Genomic DNA, 25,679 nt, shown 5'->3' with positions numbered 1-25,679 from the left:
TTCTCATAAATTTATGCCAGTTGTGTAACACTGAAGCATCGATTTGCATATGCAACGGTTGCCGCAAGGGAGCTTCTCCCTCCCGGAACCCAACATGCACTCGTCCACGTCCACTCAACGGAAACCTTCTGGGCAGTCGCAGCGGCGATCATCAGTACGCTCAACGCACCCAGATAGAACTAGTCATGATACAGCACGTCAGTCTGATTATTCTGTGGGCCAACACAACGGCGCTCAAGAAAACTCGCAGTACCGTGCGTCAACGACAGCGCCGGTGCACTCAGTGCAGGAAAAATGGTGGCACGTCCACCTGTTCCGTGGAATGATCAACGATATCAAGCGCAGAGCACCATATTATTGGAGCGATTGGACTGATGCATGGGATTATCGTGTCGTGCCTGCTACGGTCTATATGTATTTTGCCAAGTATGTTCGCTCTGGTTGGATATCAATCAATATCTCAGTACCTTTTCTTCGGGGTCATGTTTCATTTGCTTACAATAAGTGTAGTATTCTGCCTGCTCTCGCCTTCTCGTTAGATATGTTCGAGAAGACAAGTCAAAGCTATGGCGTTAATGAGGTTCTACTTGCATCTGTACTTGGTGCAATTGTCTTTTCGCTCTTTGCGGCTCAGCCGTTGGTCATTGTTGGCGTTACTGGTAAGAAATATGGGATATGTCGATCTCGTAAAGGCTCAAACTGAGGATTGTAGGTCCTATCACCGTGTTCAACTACACTGTCTATGACATCATGGCTCCTCGAGGGACGCCGTATCTTGCCTTCATGTGTTGGATTGGAATGTGAGTATCCCCTATTTTCTTATTAAATGGCTGCACTGACATCAATTGTAGCTGGTCTTTGATTATGCATTGGATACTGGCTATCACTAATTCATGCAATGCCTTGACCTATGTCACCCGGTTCTCGTGCGACATCTTTGGATTCTACGTTGCTTGCGTTTATATTCAGAAGGGTATTCAGGTTCTCACCAGACAATGGGGCTCCGTGGGAGAGACCTCTGCTTACCTGAGTATCATGGTTGCACTACTTGTCTTGATGTGTGCATGGATTTGTGGAGAATTGGGCAATAGCAATCTTTTCAAACGACCCGTTCGAAAATTTCTCGAGGACTACGGCACACCTTTAACCATCATCTTCTTTACTGGCTTTGTCTACATTGGCCAGATGAAGGATGTTGATGTCGCTACACTCCCTACTAGCAAGGCTTTCTTTCCTACGACTGACCGGTCTTGGCTTGTGCATTTCTGGGATATCAACGTTGGAGATATCTTCCTTGCTATCCCATTTGCACTTCTTCTGACAATTCTCTTTTACTTTGATCACAATGGTGAGTACCCTATATCAAGCAAATTACAGTAAATTTTATGATTAACGCGTCCCTTCCAGTGTCATCTCTCATTGCCCAAGGAACCGAATTCCCTCTTCGAAAGCCAGCGGGTTTCCATTGGGACATTTGGCTCCTTGGTCTCACAACTTTCGTGGCCGGAATTCTGGGGATACCATTCCCCAATGGCCTGATTCCCCAGGCTCCCTTCCACACTGCTGCCCTCTGCGTCACTCGCCAGGTCGCAGACGAGGACGACACAAACAAGGGCAAAGCTATCCGGATAACAGATCACGTAGTAGAGCAGCGATTCAGCAACTTCGCACAGGGACTTCTGACCCTGGGAACAATGAGTGGACCCCTTCTCATTGTCCTCCACTTGATTCCACAGGGTGTCATGGCTGGTCTGTTTTTCGTTATGGGGGTTCAGGCTCTACAGGGAAATGGCATTACACAAAAACTGATATTCCTCGCGGAAGACAAGAAGTTTACTTCTGCGTCGAATCCTCTCAAGCTGATCAAGCGCCGTTCCGCCATCTGGGCCTTTGTCGCTCTTGAATTGTTTGGCTTCGGTGCTACTTTCGCTATCACCCAGACTATCGCTGCCATCGGGTTCCCGGTCATAATTATCCTTCTGGTCCCTGTGCGCTCCTTTCTACTTCCTAGATGGTTTACCCGCGAGGAGCTTGCAGCACTTGATGGACCGACAGCTAGTCCATTCACCATGGAAAGTGTCAGTGGCACCCGTGGGCTGGAGAACTACGATGAAGCGGTAGCCAGCGGCGCCCTTGATGAATATTCTAATGAAGGCGACCGAGTCCTAAGGAGCAGAGCTTCAACTTCTCCGGAATCTGCGGTCGAAGATAATGATCTAGAGCGAGGTGACGCGTATGAACTCGCCTCTGGTGTTTCGCGAAGAAAGAGTACAGCTAGCAGGGCAGGTTAAAAGGTGATAGGATAGCTTATATTACGATCAAAAGTGCCTTGCGTTTGATCTGGTTATTTTCTTGCTTCCACCAGTGTTATAAACCATTGACGAATAACGAAAGTTACTGCTCGATATTCATCGATGCCTGATTTATCTGGCAGTAACTACATAAATTGCTCGTCACTTTCATGACTTGATGACTGATACACAGATCTTACCTAGATCTTTCAATGCTGATTAGTACTTAAACTTAGTTATTTGACCAAAATGATGTAAATTATGTATGTATGTAGTCGATTCCACGGTCGTTCGAAAAAATTGTGATGCCTCATAAACAAGGCAATAAATTCCCACCGCTTGTCAGAGATAACTTTTTCTGCCACGAAATTATTTCGTCCTGATAAACAGTCGCAAACAAGATGGCACCCCCGATCATAGAGAATCCAGAGTTCGAGGACTCAGATGTATCCGATAATTCCGATGTGGAACAACCCGATGTCGATGACCGAGCCCCAAAGCGCCGCCGTCTTTCAGAGTCCTCCAACGACTCATATGTCGCACCTGCGCCGCTCCCCACCCTCTCTCGTATCAAGAAGAAGAGTGAGGTAAAGGAGGAGCCTGCATCGAAGGAAGAGGAACCGGTACTCATCAGCGATGCAATTGAGCTTGGTAAACAGAGCGGTTTGTCCACTTTTGCGGCTTTGGACGTCGCACCTTGGCTTGTCTCATCGCTGTCGACAATGGCGATCAAACGGCCGACTGCTATTCAGAAGGCTTGTATTCCTCAGATTTTGAAAGGAAAGGACTGTATCGGTGGCAGTCGCACTGGTTCCGGAAAGACCATGGCCTTTGCGGTTCCAATTATGCAGCAATGGGCGCGCAATCCATTCGGAATCTACGCTTTGGTTTTGACTCCAACCCGGTATGTTCACGATGGATATGAGAGATTGCAGCTTTAATTTTCGGTAACTAACTTGGTTGTCTCTGTCTAGTGAGCTTGCACTCCAGATCTACGAACAATTCAGAGCCGTTTCAGCGCCGCAAAATATGAAGCCTATCCTCGTCGTTGGAGGCACAGATATGCGGAAGCAAGCCATTGAACTTGCGAACCGTCCGCACGTGGTTATCGCAACACCCGGCCGGCTAGCCGATCACATCAAGACATCCGGCGAAGATACTGTGGCCGGTCTCCGCCGCGTCAAAATGGTTGTTCTCGATGAAGCCGATCGCCTGCTAGCCAGTGGGCCAGGAAGCATGCTACCAGACGTGGAAACATGTCTCGGAGCCCTTCCACCATCCGCCGAACGTCAAACACTGCTATTCACAGCGACCATGACTGCCGAAGTACGGGCACTGCAGTCCATGCCGGCAGCAGGCAACAAGCCCCCGATCTTCATGACCGAGATCGGTACCGAAAACCAAGGCAAGATCCCGCCAACCCTCAAGCAGACATACCTGAAGGTTCCCATGACGCACCGCGAGGCGTTCCTACACGCGCTGCTCTCCACCGAGGAAAACATCACTAAGCCAGTCATCGTCTTCTGCAACCACACCAAAACATGCGATCTGCTAGAACGCACCCTCCGCCGCCTCGGTCACCGCATCACCTCCCTCCACAGTATCCTCCCGCAATCCGAGCGCACGGCTAACCTGGCTCGTTTCCGAGCCACTGCTGCCCGGGTCTTGGTTGCTACGGACGTCGCTTCGCGTGGTCTCGATATCCCCTCCGTAGAGCTGGTTGTCAATTTCGATGTACCTCGGAACCCAGATGATTATGTTCACCGTGTTGGTCGTACTGCGCGTGCGGGACGGGCTGGTGAGGCTACCACACTTGTTGGACAACGTGATGTTGAGCTCGTTCTTGCTATTGAGGAGCGGGTTGGTAGACAGATGGAGGAGTTCGAGCAGGAAGGTGTCAATATTGAGAGCCGTGTTGTTCGAACTGGTTTGCTCAAGGAGGTTGGCTCTGCGAAGCGTGAGGCTGCGGGTGAGATTGATGAGGGTCGTGATATCCTTGGACGCAAGCGTAATAAGTTGAAGAAGGTCCGCTGAAGGACGTCTTATTAGATAGATCATAGATGCTGTCTACGTTGAATCAATTGATACATTTAGCGGTTTTATTCTCCGGAACTTTTGACTTGTGGTTTCAATGATGCAGGGGAAGCAATGCAGCACGTGGTATTGCCCTTGCATCCTTGGGTCCTCGCGTGGCAGTCCCATGCCCTAGCCTAGGAAGACGACGATGTGGTTTAAATTCATATACTGTTAGGAGAACTGGTCAATGTTCAAATGCATTTAAATGCACAAATGGTATCATTGATTACAACAGAAAGACCAACTATTCTAATAATGCTGTATGCTTCCAAAATAGGATCACTCGCTGTCATGTGAGGTTCAACTTGAAGTATATCAAATCTCGATATGCTCGTTGTTCAGCCCTGCACACCATGCAATACACTGCTTTGGAAAATAGCCATCCATTGCAATGCGACTTATTCACTCAGACATGCTCCACACAGTAAGCAATAGTCTGGAAAGAATATCAACACAGAAGAAAAAAAGACAATGCAGCCAGATCACCCAGTCCGGGCGTCCGAAATTTGATTGCCTGCCGTACTCATGAGCTTCAATAACCCATCGACCGCGTCACCTCGCTGTGACGGCGACATGTCATCCACATCTCCCATACTGAGCTCGGCTCTTGGGCCCATGCTTGTTTGTCTGTCGGCTTCACGGCGAATTACCGTGGCTGGAGGGCTACTCAGCTGCATTGGGGAGCCGAGGGCACGAGGTGGTGTTCGTTGCGCGTGTGACTTTGTGCGTTGCTGAACAACACTGGAAGACAGTGGGGAAGGTCGGCCTGGAAGATCGGGTGTGCTGTGAGAGGGGGTGGAATTGAAGCCAGTGCAGCCAATGCGAGGGGTCTTCGTTTGCGAGGATGGGTAGGATGTAAAGTGCTTGCGGGATGAGAGCGGTGGTGTGGAGAGGACGGAAAGTGAGAGTCGTGGGCATTTGCGACTGTGCGCTTCTAGCTCGGAGACCCGGCGCTCGAATTGGTGGTCTGTCACATTGCGCATGGCGCTTTGTAGTCTTGATCGGAGAAGGCTTGCTTTCTGTTCGACTGTTAGAAACTGTCCGCCGGGGAAGGTGTTTGATATTGATATCATGGTTCACATACTTGTTGGATGAATATTTTGCGTGCGTCCGAGTCTGAGATGACGCTACGCGTTTCTTGCTCGGGGGTATTGGGCACATTGAAAGATTGATTGGTGTCCATTCGATCTTGTACTTGGTCGCGTTCCGGTTGTGAGTTTTGGGGTGTGGGTGTTTGAGTGAGCTATTCGCGTTTCGTATGATTAGCTTTGGATGGGTCATCCTTGAGACTTCTTTGTCTGTCTCGCATGAGCTTACCTGGCATTGCATATCATCATTGACAGTGGATTGGACGGCGGGCTGCGGAGAGGATTCCCGCGTCTGCATGTGTCCGAGGTTTTCGTCCATTTCATCCACTTGATCCCGTGTCCGTTTTTGGCCTGCAAATATAGGAGAAGGGAGAAGCTTCTTAGGTGAAGTAGCAAATGACATCTGCTTGACCGGGGTTCCAATGGCCGGGAATGATGATTTGACGTGTGTGACGGGGGATAGACACGCGTTTGAGTCTTTCTCGCCGAGAATTCGTCGCCCGTCCTTGATTGGACTGAATTGCACTGAAGTCGAGCTCATGATGGAGCTTTAAAGTATTTCTAGTCTGAGCGTCGAGGGGAATAGAAGTCGAAATAGTAGCCGAAGGTGCTGCGGGGAAGTGTGATGGTAGACGCGAACCAATGCGTACAGAGAATTGCAATTGCAATTGGAAGTTCAGTAGAAGGTAGAAGGTAGAAGGTGAAGAGTAGGAAGTCGAAAGTCGAAGTAGAAAAAGAAAAACGGTCGCGTCGATCGCGTTTAGTGATATCTTACTAGCCTTGTATAGAGCACGGACTGGGCTCCACACAGGCGTGTTGAGCACGCGTTTGGATTTGAATGCAATTGTTTTGTTACTGTACTAGGAGTACTATTATAACTATTACTAGTTCGATTTGAAATAATTAATAGTCTACTATTATATGCTTGTCATTCTCTAGACGCGTATAAGTTTTGAACTTTTGATCTACCCTGACATTTTGATATTGAAGACTCGATATCTTGGAGGATCTCTTTTATACACTCTAATAGTCCAATTTGCTTTTCTCAGACCCCTTTATCAATATCCCCAATACTTTCTCTCTTTCACACACACACAGCAACCCCGGCCGGGGCGCGTCTAGTCCTTTTCGTGTCCTGGATCCACAAGGGTTGGAGACCCCACGAACGCGGTCGATTAAATTCCATAACAAGAATGTCAGCTACACTTCTTTTGCTTGATAGTATATGGGAGCTTAAGAATTTAGAACGATGAGCATGTATGTAGTGTTAGTAGGACGAAATAAGAATACACCCGCGGCTAATCTGATAGATAGCGTGAGGAACAATGTCCTTGTGAGTAATAACATTGTACAATTCATGCCGTGCATGACTAGCTTCGAATTTCCCTGCCGTGTTCGCTTTAAATTTCTGTTTGAAGTACCTAATTGACTAGGTACTATTGCTCTGGTGGTCTGTCGCATTTTAACAAGACACTATCTGCCCTGTAAATACTATCCTATGTCAATGCCTATTGCTTGATTGATCAACATAGTATTAGTCTGCTGGTAAGTTGACCCGGCTTGATAGAAACTTTCCTACGGAATACAGCCTGTCATGATATATATAAAGCTGACCAATGATTCAAGATTGTATCGAACGGACAGTCCATATAATATAATCGAGTTTGGAATTGAGGCATACCATATCAACATATGCTTGAAATATGGCAATAACTAAATATTATTTTCCCCATGCAGTTATTTTCCATACGCTTGGTGGGTGCGTCGACAATACAATGGGGGATACTGACCTGATTTCTCAGGCCGTCATTCTAATATAGATCACCGAAAACAGCGATTTATACTCCGTGTACAGCCTTCCATTGCTGCTTTCGACTCTCTGTTTTTTTCTTTCAACTTATTAAAAAAAAAAAAACATGCCGGATGTAGTTCAGAACAATGTATGATAACCGGGATAGGAAGAATATGCACGTTCTACGATTATATATTGTTCCGTATGACATCATCGGAAGATGAAATAGAGAGCCCAAAAGAGTCTCATTGCATTGTATCTCCCCGTGGAGGAAAGGACAAACACGCCTAGATGAGATGACTAGATGACCACTGCAGTATAAATCTCATCTCATCAAATTCCAAGGTCAAGGCCTTGCAACGTTGATCCCTTCCCCGCATTTCTATTTATGTACCTGAGTCCTGACATTGGCCCTGATATTTTTCAACTTCTTCATTGCTACAACTTTCACTCATTCGCGACACTCTTTGGATATTATATTGCTACCAATTTTATCGTGGATCAACTGCCGTGTCATCTTCATCTCGCGTGACCATGCAGCTGTCGCTCGTGGTCCTGGCCGTTGTCTTCCAGACAGCGGTTAGCACCGCATCTTCGCTCACTCCGCCTGTGATCCCATTGATAGTACGGAATCCATATCTGAGTACCTGGCTTGCAAATGCTCGAGACACACCTTGGTCAAAATGGCCCATGTTCTACACTGGAGAGGAGGTGGGACTTTCTTTGATGGCTCACCTTCCGAGCCAGAATACTGTTTACCCTCTTCTTGGCAAACCCCATGAGTCTTTGGATGAGAAGGCCAGGTATGGATTTACAAGACACGATGTGGGAATTTAGACACTAACAAATTACAGCTACAAGATCAAGTTCCCTAACTACAACGGCCTGAACTATGATGCCTCGACGACCAACTTGACCTACTATATCGACACTGGTTCTGCAAACCCTATCGACGTTACAATTTCATTTCTTTCACCCATCACCCCAACTTCAACCCTACGTCAGTCAATCCCGGCCTCCTATATCACAATCGATGTCAAAGGCGATGTCGATGTCAGCATCTATATGGATGTGGATGGCCGCTGGGTCAGTGGAGATACTGGCAGCAAGATCAAGTGGGGATGGGATAACTTGAAGACCGAGAACGAGGAGCTTGCCCTCAATCGATGGCAAGTGCAGAGGGAGAACGAGCTTGATCTCACAGAGACTCGCGACCGTGCCGAATGGGGCACTCTTCATTTCACTGGACCATCTGTGAGTCCGATCTCGTCGAAATGACATGACATCTATCTAACCACAACCCAGGACGTTGAATACCAGTCTGGAGATGCATCTCAGGTACGCCAAGTCTTCGCTAGCTCTGGAGCTCTGCAAAACACCAACGATGATAAATTCCGCGCTATTCGGGATCGCGCGCCCGTTTTTGCCTTCTCCAAGACTTTCCACCTCGGGCATTCATCCAAGAGTTACGTCGATAGCGTAACATTCACTCTCGCTTTCATCCAGATTCCTGTTGTTCAGTATGCCTCATCTCGTGGGCTCACCATGATGCGACCCTTGTGGGAATCTTGGTATCCCACAACCGAAGAGCTCTTGAATTTCCACTACAGGGATTTTGCTGCAGCTAGTTCCCTGGCATCCAACTACTCGCAGCAGTTGGCAGATGATGCGTACTTGTCTGGAGCTGATGACTACGTTGAGATCGTTGCCCTAACTGCGCGGCAGGTGATGGGTGCAACTACCTTTTCAGGAACCCCGGATGACCCGATCCTGTTCCTAAAGGAGATCTCTTCAAATGGCAACTTCCAAACTATCGATGTCATCTTTCCCGCGTTCCCATTCTTCATGTACACAAACCCCCGGTGGTTGGCGTACCTTTTGGAGCCGTTGATCGAGCACATGCTGAGCGGGCAATACCCCAATAAGTATGCGATGCACGATTTGGGGACACACTTCCCCAATGCCACCGGACATCCTGACGGCAAGGACGAGTATATGCCTGTCGAAGAGTGTGGTAACATCCTCATCATGGGCTTGGCTATCGTGAACTCGCTCCGCTATGAGGACTCTGCTGCAGCCTCGTCCATCTGGTCAACACAGGGGCTGCCCTCGCCAAGCTCCGACAACGAGAGATCTGGACCGTTCCCTCTCGGTAATTTGCAGGTACTGTCCGGAATTGCTCATCAAGATGGCAAATGGGGTGGCGGTAACAAGGGCCAGCACGAAGCTGAGAAATGGGTGAAGCGCAGCTACAGTCTTTGGAAACAGTGGACCGGATATCTGGTGGAATTCTCTCTTGAACCTGCTAACCAACGTAAGAAAACTTTCTCGCTCTTTCCTGGTGGTGTATTTATCCAAGCTAACCTTGAAAACAGTCTCTACCGATGACTTTGCTGGCTGGCTGGCTCTCCAGACCAATCTGGCTCTCAAAGGAATTGTGGGCATCAACGCCATGAGCAAGATCGCCGAGGTAGCCGGTCACGATGCCGACGCGACTTATTTCAAGGTATGAACTACTTTTAATCTGTGCGTCCTGACAGATTGACTAACTACCCATACAGAAAGTCGCTAGCGACTACATCGCCAAATGGGAAGAGTTTGGCATGTCCCGAGATGGCTCTCATGCAAAGCTTGCCTACGACTGGTATGGCTCTTGGACAACGCTCTACAACCTCTACGCCGATGCCCAGCTCTGCTTCCATCTAGAGGATACCGATACTGACTCACCCGGCTTTGTTCCACGTCACATCTACCAGAAGCAATCGGTCTGGTATCACTATGTGCGTCAGAAGTACGGCCTTCCCCTCGATAGCCGCCACCTCTACACCAAGACCGACTGGGAGTTCTTCTCAATGGCTGTTGCCTCCAAGGGTGTGCGTACAGAGGTCCTTGAGTCTGTCGCCCGCTGGGTCAACGAGACCACCACCGATCGTCCCTTCACGGATTTGCACAATACGGAGGGTGATGGGGGCTTCCCTAATCCGACGTTCTTCGCTCGGCCTGTCATTGGTGGCCATTTTGCTTTCCTAGCATTGGAGCGTGCCTGTGGGGGCAAGGCCATGGATGGCTTGTCTTTCCTCGACGATGTCGATGAGGAGACATTGGCGGTTTGGACTCAGAGTGCCGAGTCTGCCGCTAAAGAGTTCACCATGTTGGGCCAGAACCGCCATGGCGAGGAGCTGTAGAGGCTTGTGTCTCGTCATAGAGGGGTCGTAGATGGAGAGAGGCTGTTTGACACAGTGGATCTGTCGTCGTCTCTCGTTTCCATTTCATCCATACCCTAGGCCAGAATTGTGCCACTTTTGCTATGTTATCATTAGTACATACCTAGCGTTAAGTCCATATTCATCCGTAACACCTTGGGTAAATCGGAACACAATTTTGGTCTATGTCCGTGCAAGTCCATCATATACATTGAACAGCGTATACATGGTTCTCAAAGTACACTCAAAGTACAACCTCACTGGTAGATCTATTCAGATACTAATTCTCTAGTGGATATAAGAAGCAGACATGTCCCGTAATTCAATTGAAGATTTCTTTGCGTTCCTATTTTTTTGTTGACGTCTTCTGGATCGATTCAAATTACATGGGCCCATTGAATTCAATCATCCAATTCGCGTTTGCTCACCGAAGGCAAATGTAAACACACACACAACACATATAAGACCAACCCGGAATATGTCTTTTCCCAAGATAAAAGAAAAAACTTAAAACTGGGCAGTTTTTGCATCCAGCAGAAGCACGGAGAATCCTTCACATCCCAGCTCCCCAAGCCCAATCTCCATGGGAAAGAGAAAATAAAAACCATCACAGATCAAGCGACACAATAAATACCACCTCCGGGTGAACTTGCACACCTAGCAGATGAAGAAAAGGGATGGAAGAGTCGGGAATATAAAAGATTTCCATGTCTGGGAGCACGAGTTCCCGACAAGGTCAGGCAATTTAGTTGCCGCCGAGGCTGGGGAAGTTCTTCTCGTCGACGGTAGGGCCGGCAGGGCCACGGGCGTTGCCACGGGGGGGCAGCACCGCCACGGGCGGCACCACCACGGGGAGCGCGGTCACCGCGGGGGGCACGGTCACCACCACGGGGGCCACCACGGGCAGGACGGTCACCACGGGGGGCGCGGTCGCCACGGCCGCGGGGAGCGGGGCCGCTGCGGGGAGGCTCGACGTAGCGGAGGTCGACATCAAGGAAGTTCTTCTCCTTGCGCTGCTTCTCGCGCTTGGACTTCTCGTGGGAAGGCTGGATGTAGGCGTCTTCCTCCTGCTTGGAGAGCTCCTTGGCGGCAGCCCACTTCTTGTCGAGCTTGGTGCCCTCGTTGGCGGTACGCTCGGGCTTGGCGGCGAAAGTCTCGCGCTGGGCCTTCTCGGCAAGGTAGTCGGCGAAAGACTTGGAGTTATCGGGCTCCTCCTGCTCCTCGGCCTCGACGGGGGTCTGGGGCTCGTTCTCCTCCTTCTTAGCGATCTTCTCGCCCTGGCGCTCGTCGTCTAGGGTCTTCTCGCCACTGTCGGCACCCCAGCCCTGCTGGACCTGCTTGCGGGTGTCGCTGTTTTATCGAAATTCAGGTTAGTTTCGTCTTTTTTCTTTTCGAAATTGTATGATCCCCACAATGAAATTCTCATGGTTTCTCATGATTCTTTCTTGCTTGCGGGTTTCATTCGTTCATTTCGAGGGAATCGCTTACGTCTGACCAGTGCGGGACTGGCGGTCACCGCGGCCGCCACGGCCACCACGGCGGGCGGGGGAGCAGCCTCATCAGTGGGCTTCTCACGGTTGTGGTTACGGCCAGCGTTGCGGTCGCGGAAAGCTACCCATTAAATTAGTCCGGTTGTTTCGTTAGAATAGTTTCTTGTATTCACATACCGGCCTCGTTGCCAGCGGTGACACGGCCGCCGCTGCGGCGAGCGTTGGCCTCGGTGTGACGAGCAGGCTGCTCCTTGGGAGCATCACGCTTTCCGTGGCGGTCGGCAGGGCGGTCGACGGCCTTCGTGGGGGAGGAGCGGGTCTGCTGGGGTCGAGCTCTGGGTCGTTACCTGATGATAGGTAACGTTAGCGATCAATTTGACCGGAAGAAACGGATGCACGGATTCGAATGGAGCTGTATTCTTCTGGATAGAAAGAGCTCATTGTCGTCGAAAAGATAGTCAAGAATTGAATTCAAGGGAGGGGAAGAGAAATTTACCCAGAAGCTCGTAGAGGTTCTATATGAAATCAATTCGAATTAGTTATTGAACATTTCAAAAAAAAAAAAAACCTCGCCTCCAAATCGCTTCCAGATCGCGATTTCTTTCAGCATTGCGCCGCTAGCAGCGCGCAGGAGAGCTCCAATTCAGCGTACCTTCGACCGGACGGACTCCGCCATGACGCCTGTTGTGTTTCGGAGACCTTCCGGGGGGAGGCGCTCAACTTTAGACAATCGGTCTAGAGGAGTTAACGGGGCACAAGGCAGAACCCAAGGGAATCCGGCCTGTCAATTTGATGATGATGAATGATCAGGGTGAAGAGAGGTCCACGGTTTGTGGTTGCTGGGTGTAGGGTGACTAATCAGGAAAGGCGGCTTCTGCTCCTAAGCGAATATGCCCGCGATCGTTGATTGGCTGCCCGCAGTCTAGGGCTTAGGGTACCTTACGTAATCATTACGTCAAGGACTGCTCTGGGGATCTTTTTCTCATACTTGCTGGGATTATCAGCTCTTGTACATTTGATATCCACCGTTTTTGTGTATGATCTTATGCATATTTCCCAGACCCATTCATTAGTTTACACAGAATTGAAATATCCCGGTGGAGTATGCCGATCTCGACTGTGGACTATACCGCTGTACTTTATTGCCTTGCAGTAGCTATGTAATCATGGAGCTATCCGTGGCAAACATGACGGGTAAGTCTGGATGCACATTGATAGGTGAGTGGATATGTTTGTATCTGGCTAGCTATTGCAATGATCATTCTCTATCCCTTGGGTATACATTCCGGTCTCGATACATGCCCAAAGCTCCAAAGCTTCCCTCATACCAGAATTATACCCAAAATCATATACGACCCCTCACTTTGGGGCATAAACACCGGCCTTGATATCATCCAACAGCTTCGGGCCAACCGGCTCCCAACCAAGGAGTTCCTGGGTCTTCTTGCTTGAAACCGGGTTATCGAGGCCCATAACCATAGAGATGAAGCCGTCAAGAGTCCCGGCGGTAGGTGTGAAGCCGTCAAGCTTCCCCATTTCTTCGAGGGACTTAGAAACGGCTGGAAGACCTAGATTTTGACCAATAGCTTCAGCAATATCTTTCAGGCGAACACCCTCCTCGCCCACAGCACGGTACTTGCTTCCAGCAACACCCTTCTCTAGGGCAAGTCGGTAGAGCCGAGCAGCGTCATGACGATGAACAGCAGGCCAGCGATTCAATCCCTCATCGAGGTAAATTGCATTACCCTGCGAATGGGCCAGAGCAACGAGTCTATCGATGAAGGCGTGATCCTCCTCGCCGTGTACAGTCGGCGGCAGACGGATGACACAAGCACGCACGTCCTGCTCAGCAAGACGGGAAACAACCTTCTCATTACGAGAGCGGATGCTCATCGATTGTTCGTAATCGATGATTTCGTCTTCGGTGCTGGGTTCACTACCCTTGGACAGCCCAAAGGTGCCAGAAGTGGTGATGAGAGGCTTGTTGGTCCCGATCAGAACTGAGCCTAGAGTTTCGATGGTTGCTTTTTCGTCGAGGCAGTTCTGAATATACTTGCTGAAGTCGTGGTCGAATGCAAGGTTGATCACGCCATCGGCCTCGCTTGCTCCTTGCTTGATGATCTCGGCGTCGCGGAAGGAACCGCGGAGTACCTTGACGCCTTTCGCTATTAGGGATGCCGCGGCTTCGTCGGAGCGAGCGAGGCCTGTAACCGTGTGGCCGGCGGTTAGGAGCTCGTCGACGACTGCTCTGCCGACGAAGCCGGTGGCTCCAGTAACGAAGACGTGCATGGTGAGAATGGATGTAAGGAGATCGAAGAAGCGTGAAGTATAGAAGGCGAAGGCTGGGAGATTATGGTATTATATTGCTTGAAGTATATGATTAACTATGTATGATGAAAGTTATACAACATAGAAAGCGAGTTCGCGGCCTTTTATAGATCGAGCTATCGAGGAACTAGATACTAGTACAACCCCGAGATAAACAATTACTGAACTCCACATCACCCATTTCTATCTCCATATTAATGTTACATTCTAGGCTCTTGGCTCACCTCCAGATAAGTAGTAGGATGATTCATCATGTCCGAAGTGAAAAAGTACGATCAATTGAGGCTGCAAGCTGATATTATCATCACTGCGGGGTTGCAGGATTACGATGTCACCTATAGTGACCGCACATATTGCCCATGGACATTTAGACATGGTTTATCCCTTTCCTTCAAATCGTACCTTTGACAGCCTTAGATTTAATACAAGCATGAAGGTGGAGCTAAACCAACCGCAGATGAACTTCCCAAGCGCAACGGGCATGCTAATTATAAACTTATACATATAAGAGGCTCAAATATTGAAGATTATATTCGAGTTTTAGCCTGAAATTGGGTGAGCCCTCTTGTATTGTTATAATTCAAAGGTTCAACCTACTGCATACCTAGTATGAGATATTTAACTCCAAAGGCGCCCCTGAACCTTGCCCTTAAATTTTACCAACGCGTTAGGATGAGATAAAAATACCAGTGCCATACTTAAACTGAAATTCGAATACAATGTTGTCCAGCAATAGGATTCACGCTTTTATCCTGTACATGGGTTACCCAGTAAAAGGTACAACTACATATGGATGATACATGCCTTATGTACGTTTGGGTTGAGACCCTCCGTACGAGGAGAGTCTGTATTCTTGCTTTGAAAAAGTTGTAAGGGCCGCTTACGGGCCACAGGAGCGATATTAGTGATATTCATATCATCAAAGGAAGCACCAAGGCCACAGGAATCACAGCCTCCGATATGTAGCAGCGAACACAACACTACTGGTCCGAATACTGATCTTAGCTCGAATCTCGATCAACAGTATATGGGCTTCTCAGGCCTCAAAATCCAGCCCAGATAATATCCAAATCCCAGCAGATGTAGAGTGGAGATAGCGAGTGAGGGAATATGATTATGATTTCATTCAAGAATAGAAGTGCTGGCTGAGTAGAAGCAAATATGCAGATGGGATAAATTAGCTGACGGCCGTTATGGGAAGCATCGATTCATATACAAAATGTCATATAAATATTTCTCCGAAGAAAGCCAGAAGAGAACATTGGTATCAAAACCTTGCAACGCCGGGAAATGCTCATATCAAACTTTTAGGAAGAGATGATCATTTGCCACATAAGATGGACAGATATATGAATATAAAACAAGAGAATAAAAGAAAGGAGAAAGACAAATTTTTCAAAAGCTCATTGCCTCGAGTTGTGCTCGTAGTTGAACGGGGTGGGGAAGTGCATGCTAGCGCTTAACCCGAACGGATCCGTGTCCAGCATCGGCTCGTACTGGCCGAGCAGCTGATTTGGATTACCGAAATCGCTGGGGGTGCCTTCGCCCGGTGGTTGGTTGAAACCGGACATATTGTGGGAGCCCGAGGTGACGGACTGCGGGGTGAATCCAGGGACATAGGATGCTGAGCCGTCGTGATCTTCATCGACCATGTCGGCCTGTGCATCGTACTCTTGTTCTGCTTGAAAGGTCAGCTGGGGGAGGAACTTGAACAAAAGGCAGCAAATATAGGCTTACCGAGTTGATCGTAGTGTTTCTGGAATGGAGAAGGATAATAAGCAGCCGCTGCGACCCGCGCACCGCGAGGACCCATAGCTCCACGGGATTGGGGCTTGGAGTCTGACGGTTCGCTCTGTGGCATGCTGATTGCCGGCGGCGAAGTCTGACTGAAAGTCCGAGGTTGGGGGAGGAGTTGAGGCCGTCCCTCGACAGGTGACATGGCGCCCTGGAAACCGAAGCCGGGGGACTTGGCGTGCGAGGGCGAGGAAACGTGCGAGGTGGGGGTTGCTTGGAACTGCGGCGACGGGATCCCGTATGCGCCTTCCCGCTGCGACATGCCGAACGTCTCGGGCTTCGAGGCGATGCCTGCGGGGTGTCGCGGGTTTGGACGGGCCCCTGCAGTGGGGGCTGCCTTTGGAGGCATTGGGTTTGCCTTGGGGGAGCGCCCGGCGCCCCTGTTTTCAGGCGTAGTTCGGCCTGAACATCGATGCCTAGGGAGGGTTAGTTAAGGTTTGGACCAGCGGTTCGGGGTTCAGGGGTACCTTTTTCAAGGAGAATCCGCTCTAGCAGGGAGTTCTTATAGCGCAGCATTAGACATTCGTCGGCGGCACTGCGATGACTCTGCTGCAGACTCTGTAGAGATTCCTCATTGCGTTTGATGGTGGTCTCTAGCTGGCGGATATACTCCGTCCTGCGTTCTCGGAAGGCCGCCTGGGCCTGCCTATTGCGTTGCTTTCTCTCTTCTGAGGTGGCATATATCTGAAGGGATTGTTAGTATCAAATGAGATGAGTAACACCGAGGGAATGCGGGGCCCCAGATTTGCAAAAGATGTTACGTACAGGTTTCCTGCCTCCCTTCCTCTTCTGAGTTTGCGCGGCATCCTGAGTCAGAGGTTCTGCTTCTGGATCTGGTGTCGACACAGTCGAGCTGATCGATCCATCAGGACCAGGTTCATGTTTTGGCACGATTGAGTCCATGGCCAAATCACTATCAACCATGGAGACCATTATATAATCTAAAATTCAAGCCTGTAGGCGGCCCTCCGCACACGGAACAGACACAGCCAGTTTTCCCCGCGTTGCCGGACCTGTTGGCCGGCAAAAAAAGAGAAAAAAAAAAAAAAAAAGAAAAAAAGAAAGAAAAAATGATAAAGGATAAAAAGGGTAAAAGGGGATATCCAGGCGATGCACACACGCGCGGCTAAAGGGACGTGCTTTGGAATTCAAGTGACATAAAGGAAACTGGATTATGAGAAAGAAAGAGTCAGAGGAATTGAGATAAAAAGAAGAAAATATAAAATAAGTCAAACAATTGACTAACATAAAAAAGTCTGTCCGGTCAGGAGGGGCTTTCCTCTCGCGTACCTGCCCAGAACTCTTTTGATCTTTTTTTTTTTTTTTTTTTTTTTTTTCTTTTCTTTTTTCTCTCTAACTTCATTGGGGTTGGGTTTTGGGGTTCCACGTTTTTACTTGAATGGCCCATGGATATGATCCACAATAGACATTAATTCCACTCTGTACTCCGTATGTTGGATGCTGGAGGTGTGCACACTGCACACTCTGCACACACAGAGTGTACAGGGTGCAAGTACCAAGAACAATACGGAGTACTGTGCAAGACGTTGGCCGCGGAGAACCCTGCACAGCCGTATATCCGATACCGGATCGTCCCAGTCGGAGTCCTCCGCCTGCCACATGACCTGACCTATTGGGGTACTTGGAAGCGAATCACGCGCTTCTCCTCGGAGACCAATAAAGGATCGCATGACGTTCCCTTCCCCGGACTTAGAATGCATTGCAGGATGTGACTCTCATGGGGGTTGTGCCAAGAATTCCAAACGCATTTGGTCTGGACTTATGATCTCATGGGTATGCACCATTTGGAGATCTGATATGTTTTATTAATAGTATCCATGGATGGCTCGGACTGCATCAGGGGTCTGGAAACTCGATCTCGATCTCAAGACCGGCAAATGAAAGAGAACTGGAGTGTGACTTGAGAGAGTATACATATCTTGCATCCCAACTGATAAAAGCGTCCGGCCATAGAGTCCTAGCACATACTATAGTCTCTACATACCTCTACCTAGGCAAAATGTAAAACCCTCGGCGATCGGCATTTCCCCCGCCAAACTCCCGTCACATGTCAACCTCATCTCCAGACTTTCAACCTCCCAAAAAAATTAACCTTCACTCCGACCGGGCCGTATCTTCAATTGAGAATCATCCTAGTTTATTCGAATTGTACAATGGCCACCCCCTTGCCGACTGAGGATCGCCCCAATGAGGCTCCCACCCTGACCGCGTCAACACAAGAATCCCAGCCGCAAAACACCGCCCCAGCCGCGTCAGCACCACCACCAGCACCAGCACCGGCACAACCCCAGAAAACAGCCGGAGATGACGATGAAGACTCCGATTTTGATGAATTAGATGGTAAAAAAATACCCAACCTCTCCCCCCCCAACCTCCTTCCTTCCCCCTCACTTCGCCCCGCCACGAATAATACACAGATACTCACACCTCCAGACGTCCTCGACGACTTCAACAAACCCAAACCCGCCCCCGTAAACCCACCCGCACCATCCACCAACCCAAACCCTTCAACGGGAATCACACCCCCAGACTTCGACGAAGATGCCTTCCTCAAGCAACTCGAACAAGACATGGCGAACATGATGGGACCCAGCGGCGCAACCAGCTCAGACCCCAACTTTCAAGCAACACTCGACCACGGCGCCGATGTATTCGCAAAACAGCTCGAAGAGAGCGGGATCCCACCCGGCGATTTCCTCAAACAGCTTCTCGCAGACGTCATGGCCGAGGAGGGCGGCTCGGGTGGTCCTTCGGCAGACAGTCTTGCTGCAGTCGCTGCCGCGGCTGGTATCCCTGCGCCTGACACTCAGGGATCATCTAGTGCGCCAGCTCCAGCCACAGGCGCGGGGCAACCTGACTCGTTTAACGACGCTATTAAGCGCACCATGGGTCGGATGAAAGAAAGTGGTGATAAAGCTACTGCCGCGGCTAGTAATGAAGATGATATCTCCGATGATATGCTGGCGCAGTTGCTGAAGGCTGTTGAGGCGGGGGCAGCGGGGGCTGGTGATGAGGGAGATCTGTCAAAGATGTTCATGGGCATGATGGAGCAGCTTTCTAACAAGGAGATGCTGTATGAGCCGATGAAGGAGTTGGATATCAAGTTTGGGCCGTGGCTTGAGAAGAATAAGGGTACTGGGAAGGTTTCCGCTGAGGATATGGAGCGGTTTGAGACGCAGGCGCGGGTTGTGAAGCAGATTGTGGTCAAATTCGAGGAGAAGGGATTCTCGGATGATGATCCCAAGTGTCGGGAGTATGTGTGGGAAAGGATGCAGGAAGTGAGTTACATTTACATTTTGATCGAGATCTTGATGTGTTTCATTTACTGACTATGTCCCAGATGCAAGCCGCTGGAAGCCCGCCTGAAGAACTCGTGTCGAATCCCCTCATGGAGGACCTGGGAGGTGCCATGGGTGGAGCTGGCGGAGTGCCTGATTGCCCGCAGCAGTGATATGATCTTGAAAATGTATGATTGAAGCTCGAAAAATATTGCCTTGATTTCAAGGCTTGCTTGTTTCCCTTGTTCATACATCGTCCCGTCCTGTGTTGTACATATGCGCAACTCATGTCCATATACCCCTATTTACTTTATGTATATATCCGGATTCCCTCGCCCAACCCAACTGAAATAAAAGAAACGCCGTCCAATGCAATGCCGCAAAATAGAATCAACACTTAACCCATAGACCTAGCCCACTCACGACATATCCATATCCTGAGACTGCGACTGCGACTGATAGCGTCGAGGCTCCGACAACCCCATAAAGATATCATCGTACTCGTCATCACTAAACAGCACACCAGGCCCATTCCCATTCGACCGCAAATCCCCTACCCTCCCAGGAACCGCACTCTGCGTCTCTCTCAGCGCCATCTCCATAGCTTCCTCTTGCGATATGAATTCATCAAGCGCATCGATATCATCTACCAAACCCCATCAGCAGTGTCCAATCTTCCACCTCATATATCCAATCAAACTCAAAGAAACCAACAAACATACCAGGAAGCATATCATCCTCATCCCCCTCAAACCCTACAACAACCCCCTCCCCATCCCGCGCCATACTCTCCTCCCACCGTCTCCGATCAGCAAGATGTTCCATCCGCATCATCTGCTCACCGCGCGCCTCAAACCGTCCATCGTCACGCTCATGTCGCACGCGATTAAGGAACATCTTACGCGTTTTCGAGCGTGCCAGACTCGCCGTATCCTTGAGCGGATTAGCGATAGACGCATAGCGCGCTTCGTATTTCGGCTTCTGGCGCGTTGGAGAGCCGGGCGACGTTTGTGGCTGGGCTGTGAAGAAAGGGTTGGAGAATTGGTTCGCTGTGGGTGTTGTAGAGGCGGAGGCAGACGCGTTAAAGTTCATTGGAACTGGGGAGTGGTCGTTTTGTGTGTGGCGGGTGATTGGTTCAGTCTGGATATTGAAGATTGGGGGTGGGTTGGTGAAGAGGTTTGGGGTTGTGCTTTGCGACGCGCTTTGGGGGTTTCGTGTCGGGGACATTGTCCATATGGGTGGGGTTGTGGGATGTTTGCTTAGAGGGGAGGAGCGGATTGGGGTGTGGGTTTGGCGGAACGGTGTTTGGGGGCATTGGATTGCGAACATTGTGTAGGTGTGGGTTATGGGATGGAGTTGGGTCTGGATCCGTCGGATGCGGGAGTCGGTTGCGTCGGGTGGATTTTGGTGGATTGTTTGGTTTGGTGGGTTCTCTAGGAAGACCTTAGGTAAATACTGATCTGAGAGTGAATATGGTGGTTTATCATATCGAGGTCTAAGAGATGTAAAGTGGCAGACACGTCGAGAGTCGCGCTAAATTAGCGTGTTCTACCCCTTGCATTGGTATCGGATTTTATTTCGAATGCTGATCTTCCGTCCAGTTAGCAACACTTAAGAAACGCTTTCCGATTGGGCTATCTTAAGTCCATCCAATCATCTACAACAATGCCAAAACTCCAGCTAGTACCGCAATGCCAGCCGCAAATCCGCTTCCCTTAATGGCCACCGCCGAATTCTTACTACCATCCTCATCATCCTCGGGATCCTCTTCAGTGACGACTTTCAGACATGTCAGCTGAGACGCAGTCTTGTCGACAAGACCACTGTTACCCTTCCCAGTGAAAACAGTGAGGACCGGGGTAATCTTATAGGCCTCGTCAATGAGAGCCTGTGCGGTGTAGTTCTTCTACAGTATATATTAACGATTGCATATGTCAGACATGAATAGAACACCACTTACCAAAGCAGTGACACTCGCAATCTCCATCAGTTGATCCGATTTGGGCTTGATAGGCCAGCAGTTCGAGGAATTCTTAACCGTATTAAGATCCTCGAGCGATTCAACAGTGAAATTTCCAAGCTTGCTACCTGCACCCGCGAACCCATCGCACTCATCGAGAGAGACCTTCTTCAGTTCCCGCTCAAGCGTCGTACAGACATTTCCACTAGCGTCTTCGGCTAATTTCGTTGCCCTCTCTGTAAGTTTTTCGATGCATGTCTTGTCAATGACATCAGAACAGGTCCCGCTCGCAGCACGGGTATCCGTCCCATTGTTTTTGCCTTCCAGCTTCGGCCCGTCAAACTTCTTAGACGGGGCTCCGTGGAAGACAACAACACAGCCGGACAAATCCTTAGTCTCTACGTCTGAGGGTGTCCCGAGGTAGTAGATCGACTTGAAAGGGCGTGTGGCCTTGTCATTATCCTTGCCGGCCATACCAGCTGACACGTTGACGCCTTTCACGAGGGAGAAACCCTCAAGAGACGACGGAACGTCGGGGATGCGGGATAGTCCGATACCAAGGAAGGTATTGTCTCCCACTGTGCAGCGGTCATCGGCACCTTGCAAGGGACATGAGACCTCTTTGCAGCCTACGAGGCTGGAGGAGAGATCGCCATCCTTTGCGAGCGTGGAAGAGACGAGGAGAGAGAGCCCAAGGGCGAGCGTGGATGATTTGAGCTGGATCATTGTTCTTGGATTGTGCAAAAGTAGACTGGATGTAATTTTGTGATGTGGGGGAAACCAGTCTGATATTGGAGAAATTTCTATATCCAACGACCCGCCGGGGGCTTCATAGTTCGGTTTCTTTGTGTCAACTTATGCCCTTATAAGCTAGCATAAGTCCAATGTTTGTTGGGCACCTCAATGACATCATTTGTGATAGTTTGCATGCTCGGCTAACCTGGGGCCATCCTTCAGGGGGCGACTTGGAGGAATAGTTCGTGTCGGCTGAACGGGGCCGCCGTGGGGTACCGAGGCCGTTGCTTGTTTGATTGGAGGCAGTTCCTGTATGAGTCTCCAACCCATAATATATTTGCATGCTTGGTTGGGGGCTGGCGTCTCCAACCTCTAGTCCACTTGCTTGGCTGCTTTGGGGGCGGTGAATCTAAGTGGCCCTCTCACGGTGTGGTTACAGCGGATCTCTTGGCTGCTTATACGACAATCCCTTGGCGCTCTCTTCAGGTTTTCAACAATGTTGGAAACGTTGCAGAGGTCGTATGACCTAGATGGAACAGCCTAGAGACAGGCAGCAAATACGGAGTACCTTGTGGATCCATGCACCATGGAGGTAGTGGCTGATTCAGGTACACCTTCATGTGACGTATGTAGTATTCGCTCACACCAGACAGGATGTTCTCACTTGTTCTCCTTGTTGCTCCAAGCCCTTTAGTAATCGGTAGGGCTAGAAAACTAGGCATTCAATTCCTCCAATTGGCAGTGATCCTCGCGCAACTACTCGCCTTGTGGGGTGTCGGGTGTCGGGTGTCGGGATAACCGAACTTCTGCTCCGACAACCTGACCTTCTTTGGTGACTTCGATATCTCTTACTATATATATATACTACCTGGCTATGTTGAGTAAATCAACTTATACCGACAAGTACATAAGTTGCCCTCAACTGCCGTCCCAAATAAATTCAATTCTCACAAAGCAAACTAAACTAGCACCTCTGGGACGAATGTATGTAGAAGGGAGTTCTCGCCGTGACCCACGATCTTACTCTCGCATGTAAGATATCGTCATGAACAACTTACTTTCCGGAACAAGACGGATGTTTTGAATCCTTCGTGGGGGCTTTAATCTAAACCTGCATCTCCTAATACAATTCAGGGCCTGGGCTATCAATTTGTTTGTGATAGAAAGCATAATGTTGCATTAGCATCAGGGGCGAAGTGGCAAAAGGAGCCAGACGATACGATTTTGGTAGAAGTGATGTCGATCCGACGATGGAATAGATGGAGACAGCCCTATAGTGCTCACGGCTAGGCATAGTGAGCTTCTAACGAGGAGAAGGATGAGGAGAAAGAGCAAAGAGCAGAAGCCTGATCATTACCGTCTGGCAGTCTATATAAAGTCAGCCAACCTCACAAGATCGAACTCTCATCCATCTCCAGAACAGCCCTCAAGTGCAAACTACCTACCTCAATCCGCAAAGATGTCCGTCGTCGATGCCATCGGTGTCATCTCTGGTATCCTTACCATTGTCTCATTTGGAATGGACAATTTCGGTGAGGGTGAGACCTCTGGTTCAACCATCAAGGTTGCCGTTGCTCTTGATGGCCCGAACGGGCCAACAAATGCCGGTGGTGACATCCCTGATGTGTAAGTCAAGCAATCGCACCAACTGAGGAGCCAAAGGCTAACAATCAGAACTAGGCGAGTGTGGAATGAGGTCGGGGATTTTGTCGGTATGAAAGCCGACCCCGGTACCGTAGGAAACGGAAACCTGGGCGAAGTCAAAATCAACCACGAGAACCAGGGTGTATACTCCCTGTTCTCGGCCAATGACGACGCTATCTGCGTGGCCTGGGTAACCACCACGTGGAGCGACGACCGCGGTGGCAACAAGTATGCTGTGTCGGGCGACTACGGCGAAGCATGTGGTGGTTCGTGGTTCGAGAGCCACATGTATCCCAACAGCAACGAAGACTACCAGCCCAAGTGCTTCTGGATTGACAAAAATGGTGATCAGCCCAAGACTGGATTCCAGGTCCGCTGGCCTGCCTTCTCAAAGGACGAGCAGGACGAACATGATACAAATCCCCAGAGAATGTGCAATGATATCAATTTTGGACTGCGCGAGGAGGATGATCCCAACACCATCAATTACATTGTAAAGCGGAAGCGCGATGGGCCTATGAGGGCTCGTCAAGCCTTAAGCCGGCCAGCGTGGGCGGCGTCTGAACTGGTTATCAGTGACTCCAAATCTCACTCGGCTAAGAGACTGTGTGAATCTGATACATCCATGGGACCTGACTTTGCCCATACTGGAGAGGCTGCCTTTTGTGATATGGGATCCAAGGTCCTTTATGCATTCTGCACCGAGGATGGACAGACGGACTGCTTTGATTTCGACTCTCAAAGTGTTTCTACCGGTACAGCCACTCGTGATACTGCGGGGGGTGTTGGTACTTACTCAAGTGTTCGTGATTGGCGCTCAGCCGGCAAATCATAAGCCTATGCTGTATGTTCTGATACCAATTGTGGCGTCGTATATATATGGCGGGATTCACTTCTAGTCAATAATTTGTTTTCTTCCTGTCCTGTTATTGTCTTTTGTCACTCCTATCTGCTTTTTCCGTGTTGATAATCACATCTAGGTGTTTTTCCTCAGGTACATCTGACCTGTATAGTCTGACCTGTATACTCTTCTGGGCTTCTGAACCAATATCACCATATCGTACAGTACACGTCTCAACTACCTAACTTAGCACGGCTCCTATGTATTAAGCTTAAGAACGATCTGGTCCTCTCGCAAATATAACTCCCGTTCAACAACTCAGTCGTAGTTAGACAAATGTCTGATCTGCCAGATCCCGTCAACCATAAGACAACCCAATGCTCTGCACTCCCTGGTATACGTACGGGAGCTACTTATACCTAGTTGGAGGCGCAAGGGCGACCACAGGGATAATGTCTGTCGTTCATCGAGTGACAACTACTTATGTAGGTGAAATTCAAGGGCTGGGATCGTCACGTGGATCGATCCACGTGGATACATATTTCGGATCGAGATCGGATGTCGATCTTAATCTACATCGATGTACAATAGTTTGGTACGATACTGTGGTATTGTGGATTGGTTCACTGAATGAATTTATTTGCCTTGAATTACATACATACAGATCGGAACAGATCAAGATAGAAAGGGCCTTTTGCAGCACGTGTCTATCAACACTATACAATCTGTGACGTCTGATGCTGCAAAAGGTACAAGAATAGAATATTGGCCAAGGCATAATGAAGTTCGCCGTAGGACAACACCCGGCGCCTAGATACGGGGAATCAAAAAGAGATGACAGGCAGAACAGAAAAGTCGTGCCGTATTTTTGTCAGTCGCGCAGGGATCGAAGAATCGCGATTGCGGGAAAAAAAGGAATGTGGTGGTTGCAGACAGAAAAACGCTCAAATGAATGCGCAGATGTTCAACCTATGAAGGAAGAGACAGGGGGTGAAAAACGCCCGGAAAAAAAAAAGCAAATTTTGCAACCGAATAAACAAACGCAACCATGAACTCGCATATCCTGTCCATAGCGCCTGAGAAAAGCATGAAGATCGTACAAGATTTACACTTCGACAAGTGTCGAGCCAACGCAGTA

General features: G+C 49.4%; 11 protein-coding genes across 11 annotated transcripts; 5 read left to right on the top strand and 6 right to left on the bottom strand.

Annotated features, from left to right (window-relative positions):
• Positions 1–94: 94 nt before the first annotated feature.
• Positions 95–2,291, top strand: N7500_005422 (anion exchange family protein; the record flags this gene model as incomplete). The annotated part of the gene is made up of 4 exons (XM_056676567.1): positions 95–659; positions 713–800; positions 852–1,348; positions 1,408–2,291. The coding sequence occupies 4 exons, from the start codon at positions 95–97 to the stop codon at positions 2,289–2,291; spliced, it is 2,034 nt and encodes a 677-aa protein (XP_056531567.1).
• A 401-nt stretch (positions 2,292–2,692) lies between these two features.
• Positions 2,693–4,325, top strand: dbp8 (ATP-dependent RNA helicase DBP8; the record flags this gene model as incomplete). Its single annotated transcript, XM_056676566.1, has 2 exons — positions 2,693–3,195; positions 3,266–4,325. The coding sequence occupies 2 exons, from the start codon at positions 2,693–2,695 to the stop codon at positions 4,323–4,325; spliced, it is 1,563 nt and encodes a 520-aa protein (XP_056531566.1).
• Positions 4,326–4,849: 524 nt separating this feature from the next.
• N7500_005420 (uncharacterized protein) lies at positions 4,850–5,996 on the bottom strand (the record flags this gene model as incomplete). The annotated part of the gene is made up of 3 exons (XM_056676565.1): positions 4,850–5,386; positions 5,452–5,610; positions 5,685–5,996. 3 exons carry the CDS (start codon positions 5,994–5,996, stop codon positions 4,850–4,852), a joined length of 1,008 nt encoding a protein of 335 aa, XP_056531565.1.
• A 1,785-nt stretch (positions 5,997–7,781) lies between these two features.
• On the top strand, positions 7,782–10,432 carry N7500_005419 (putative glutaminase; the record flags this gene model as incomplete). The annotated part of the gene is made up of 5 exons (XM_056676564.1): positions 7,782–8,050; positions 8,102–8,501; positions 8,553–9,561; positions 9,623–9,753; positions 9,809–10,432. 5 exons carry the CDS (start codon positions 7,782–7,784, stop codon positions 10,430–10,432), a joined length of 2,433 nt encoding a protein of 810 aa, XP_056531564.1.
• A 632-nt stretch (positions 10,433–11,064) lies between these two features.
• stm1 (uncharacterized protein) lies at positions 11,065–12,616 on the bottom strand (the record flags this gene model as incomplete). The annotated part of the gene is made up of 6 exons (XM_056676563.1): positions 11,065–11,800; positions 11,939–11,955; positions 12,026–12,061; positions 12,118–12,287; positions 12,437–12,455; positions 12,593–12,616. 6 exons carry the CDS (start codon positions 12,614–12,616, stop codon positions 11,065–11,067), a joined length of 1,002 nt encoding a protein of 333 aa, XP_056531563.1.
• A 683-nt stretch (positions 12,617–13,299) lies between these two features.
• Positions 13,300–14,229, bottom strand: N7500_005417 (SDR family oxidoreductase; the record flags this gene model as incomplete). The annotated part of the gene is made up of 1 exon (XM_056676562.1): positions 13,300–14,229. The coding sequence occupies one exon, from the start codon at positions 14,227–14,229 to the stop codon at positions 13,300–13,302; it is 930 nt and encodes a 309-aa protein (XP_056531562.1).
• Positions 14,230–15,671: 1,442 nt separating this feature from the next.
• On the bottom strand, positions 15,672–16,995 carry N7500_005416 (bZIP transcription factor; the record flags this gene model as incomplete). The annotated part of the gene is made up of 4 exons (XM_056676561.1): positions 15,672–15,946; positions 16,006–16,464; positions 16,530–16,746; positions 16,828–16,995. The coding sequence occupies 4 exons, from the start codon at positions 16,993–16,995 to the stop codon at positions 15,672–15,674; spliced, it is 1,119 nt and encodes a 372-aa protein (XP_056531561.1).
• Positions 16,996–18,236: 1,241 nt separating this feature from the next.
• pex19 (putative peroxisomal membrane protein receptor Pex19) lies at positions 18,237–19,534 on the top strand (the record flags this gene model as incomplete). The annotated part of the gene is made up of 2 exons (XM_056676560.1): positions 18,237–19,361; positions 19,424–19,534. The coding sequence occupies 2 exons, from the start codon at positions 18,237–18,239 to the stop codon at positions 19,532–19,534; spliced, it is 1,236 nt and encodes a 411-aa protein (XP_056531560.1).
• A 246-nt stretch (positions 19,535–19,780) lies between these two features.
• Positions 19,781–20,690, bottom strand: N7500_005414 (uncharacterized protein; the record flags this gene model as incomplete). The annotated part of the gene is made up of 2 exons (XM_056676559.1): positions 19,781–20,007; positions 20,084–20,690. 2 exons carry the CDS (start codon positions 20,688–20,690, stop codon positions 19,781–19,783), a joined length of 834 nt encoding a protein of 277 aa, XP_056531559.1.
• Positions 20,691–21,018: 328 nt separating this feature from the next.
• N7500_005413 (uncharacterized protein) lies at positions 21,019–22,047 on the bottom strand (the record flags this gene model as incomplete). Its single annotated transcript, XM_056676558.1, has 2 exons — positions 21,019–21,267; positions 21,322–22,047. 2 exons carry the CDS (start codon positions 22,045–22,047, stop codon positions 21,019–21,021), a joined length of 975 nt encoding a protein of 324 aa, XP_056531558.1.
• Positions 22,048–23,515: 1,468 nt separating this feature from the next.
• On the top strand, positions 23,516–24,535 carry N7500_005412 (uncharacterized protein; the record flags this gene model as incomplete). Its single annotated transcript, XM_056676557.1, has 2 exons — positions 23,516–23,682; positions 23,737–24,535. The coding sequence occupies 2 exons, from the start codon at positions 23,516–23,518 to the stop codon at positions 24,533–24,535; spliced, it is 966 nt and encodes a 321-aa protein (XP_056531557.1).
• Between the last annotated feature and the right edge of the window lie 1,144 nt (positions 24,536–25,679).

The sequence above is a fragment of the Penicillium coprophilum genome (genome assembly GCF_028826855.1).
Source record: "Penicillium coprophilum strain IBT 35676 chromosome Unknown utg000004l_segment0_segment0, whole genome shotgun sequence".
Taxonomy (NCBI): Eukaryota; Fungi; Ascomycota; class Eurotiomycetes; order Eurotiales; family Aspergillaceae; genus Penicillium; species Penicillium coprophilum.
The sequence above is the reverse complement of the archived record's forward strand: the minus strand, read 5'-3'. Positions and strand labels throughout refer to the sequence as shown.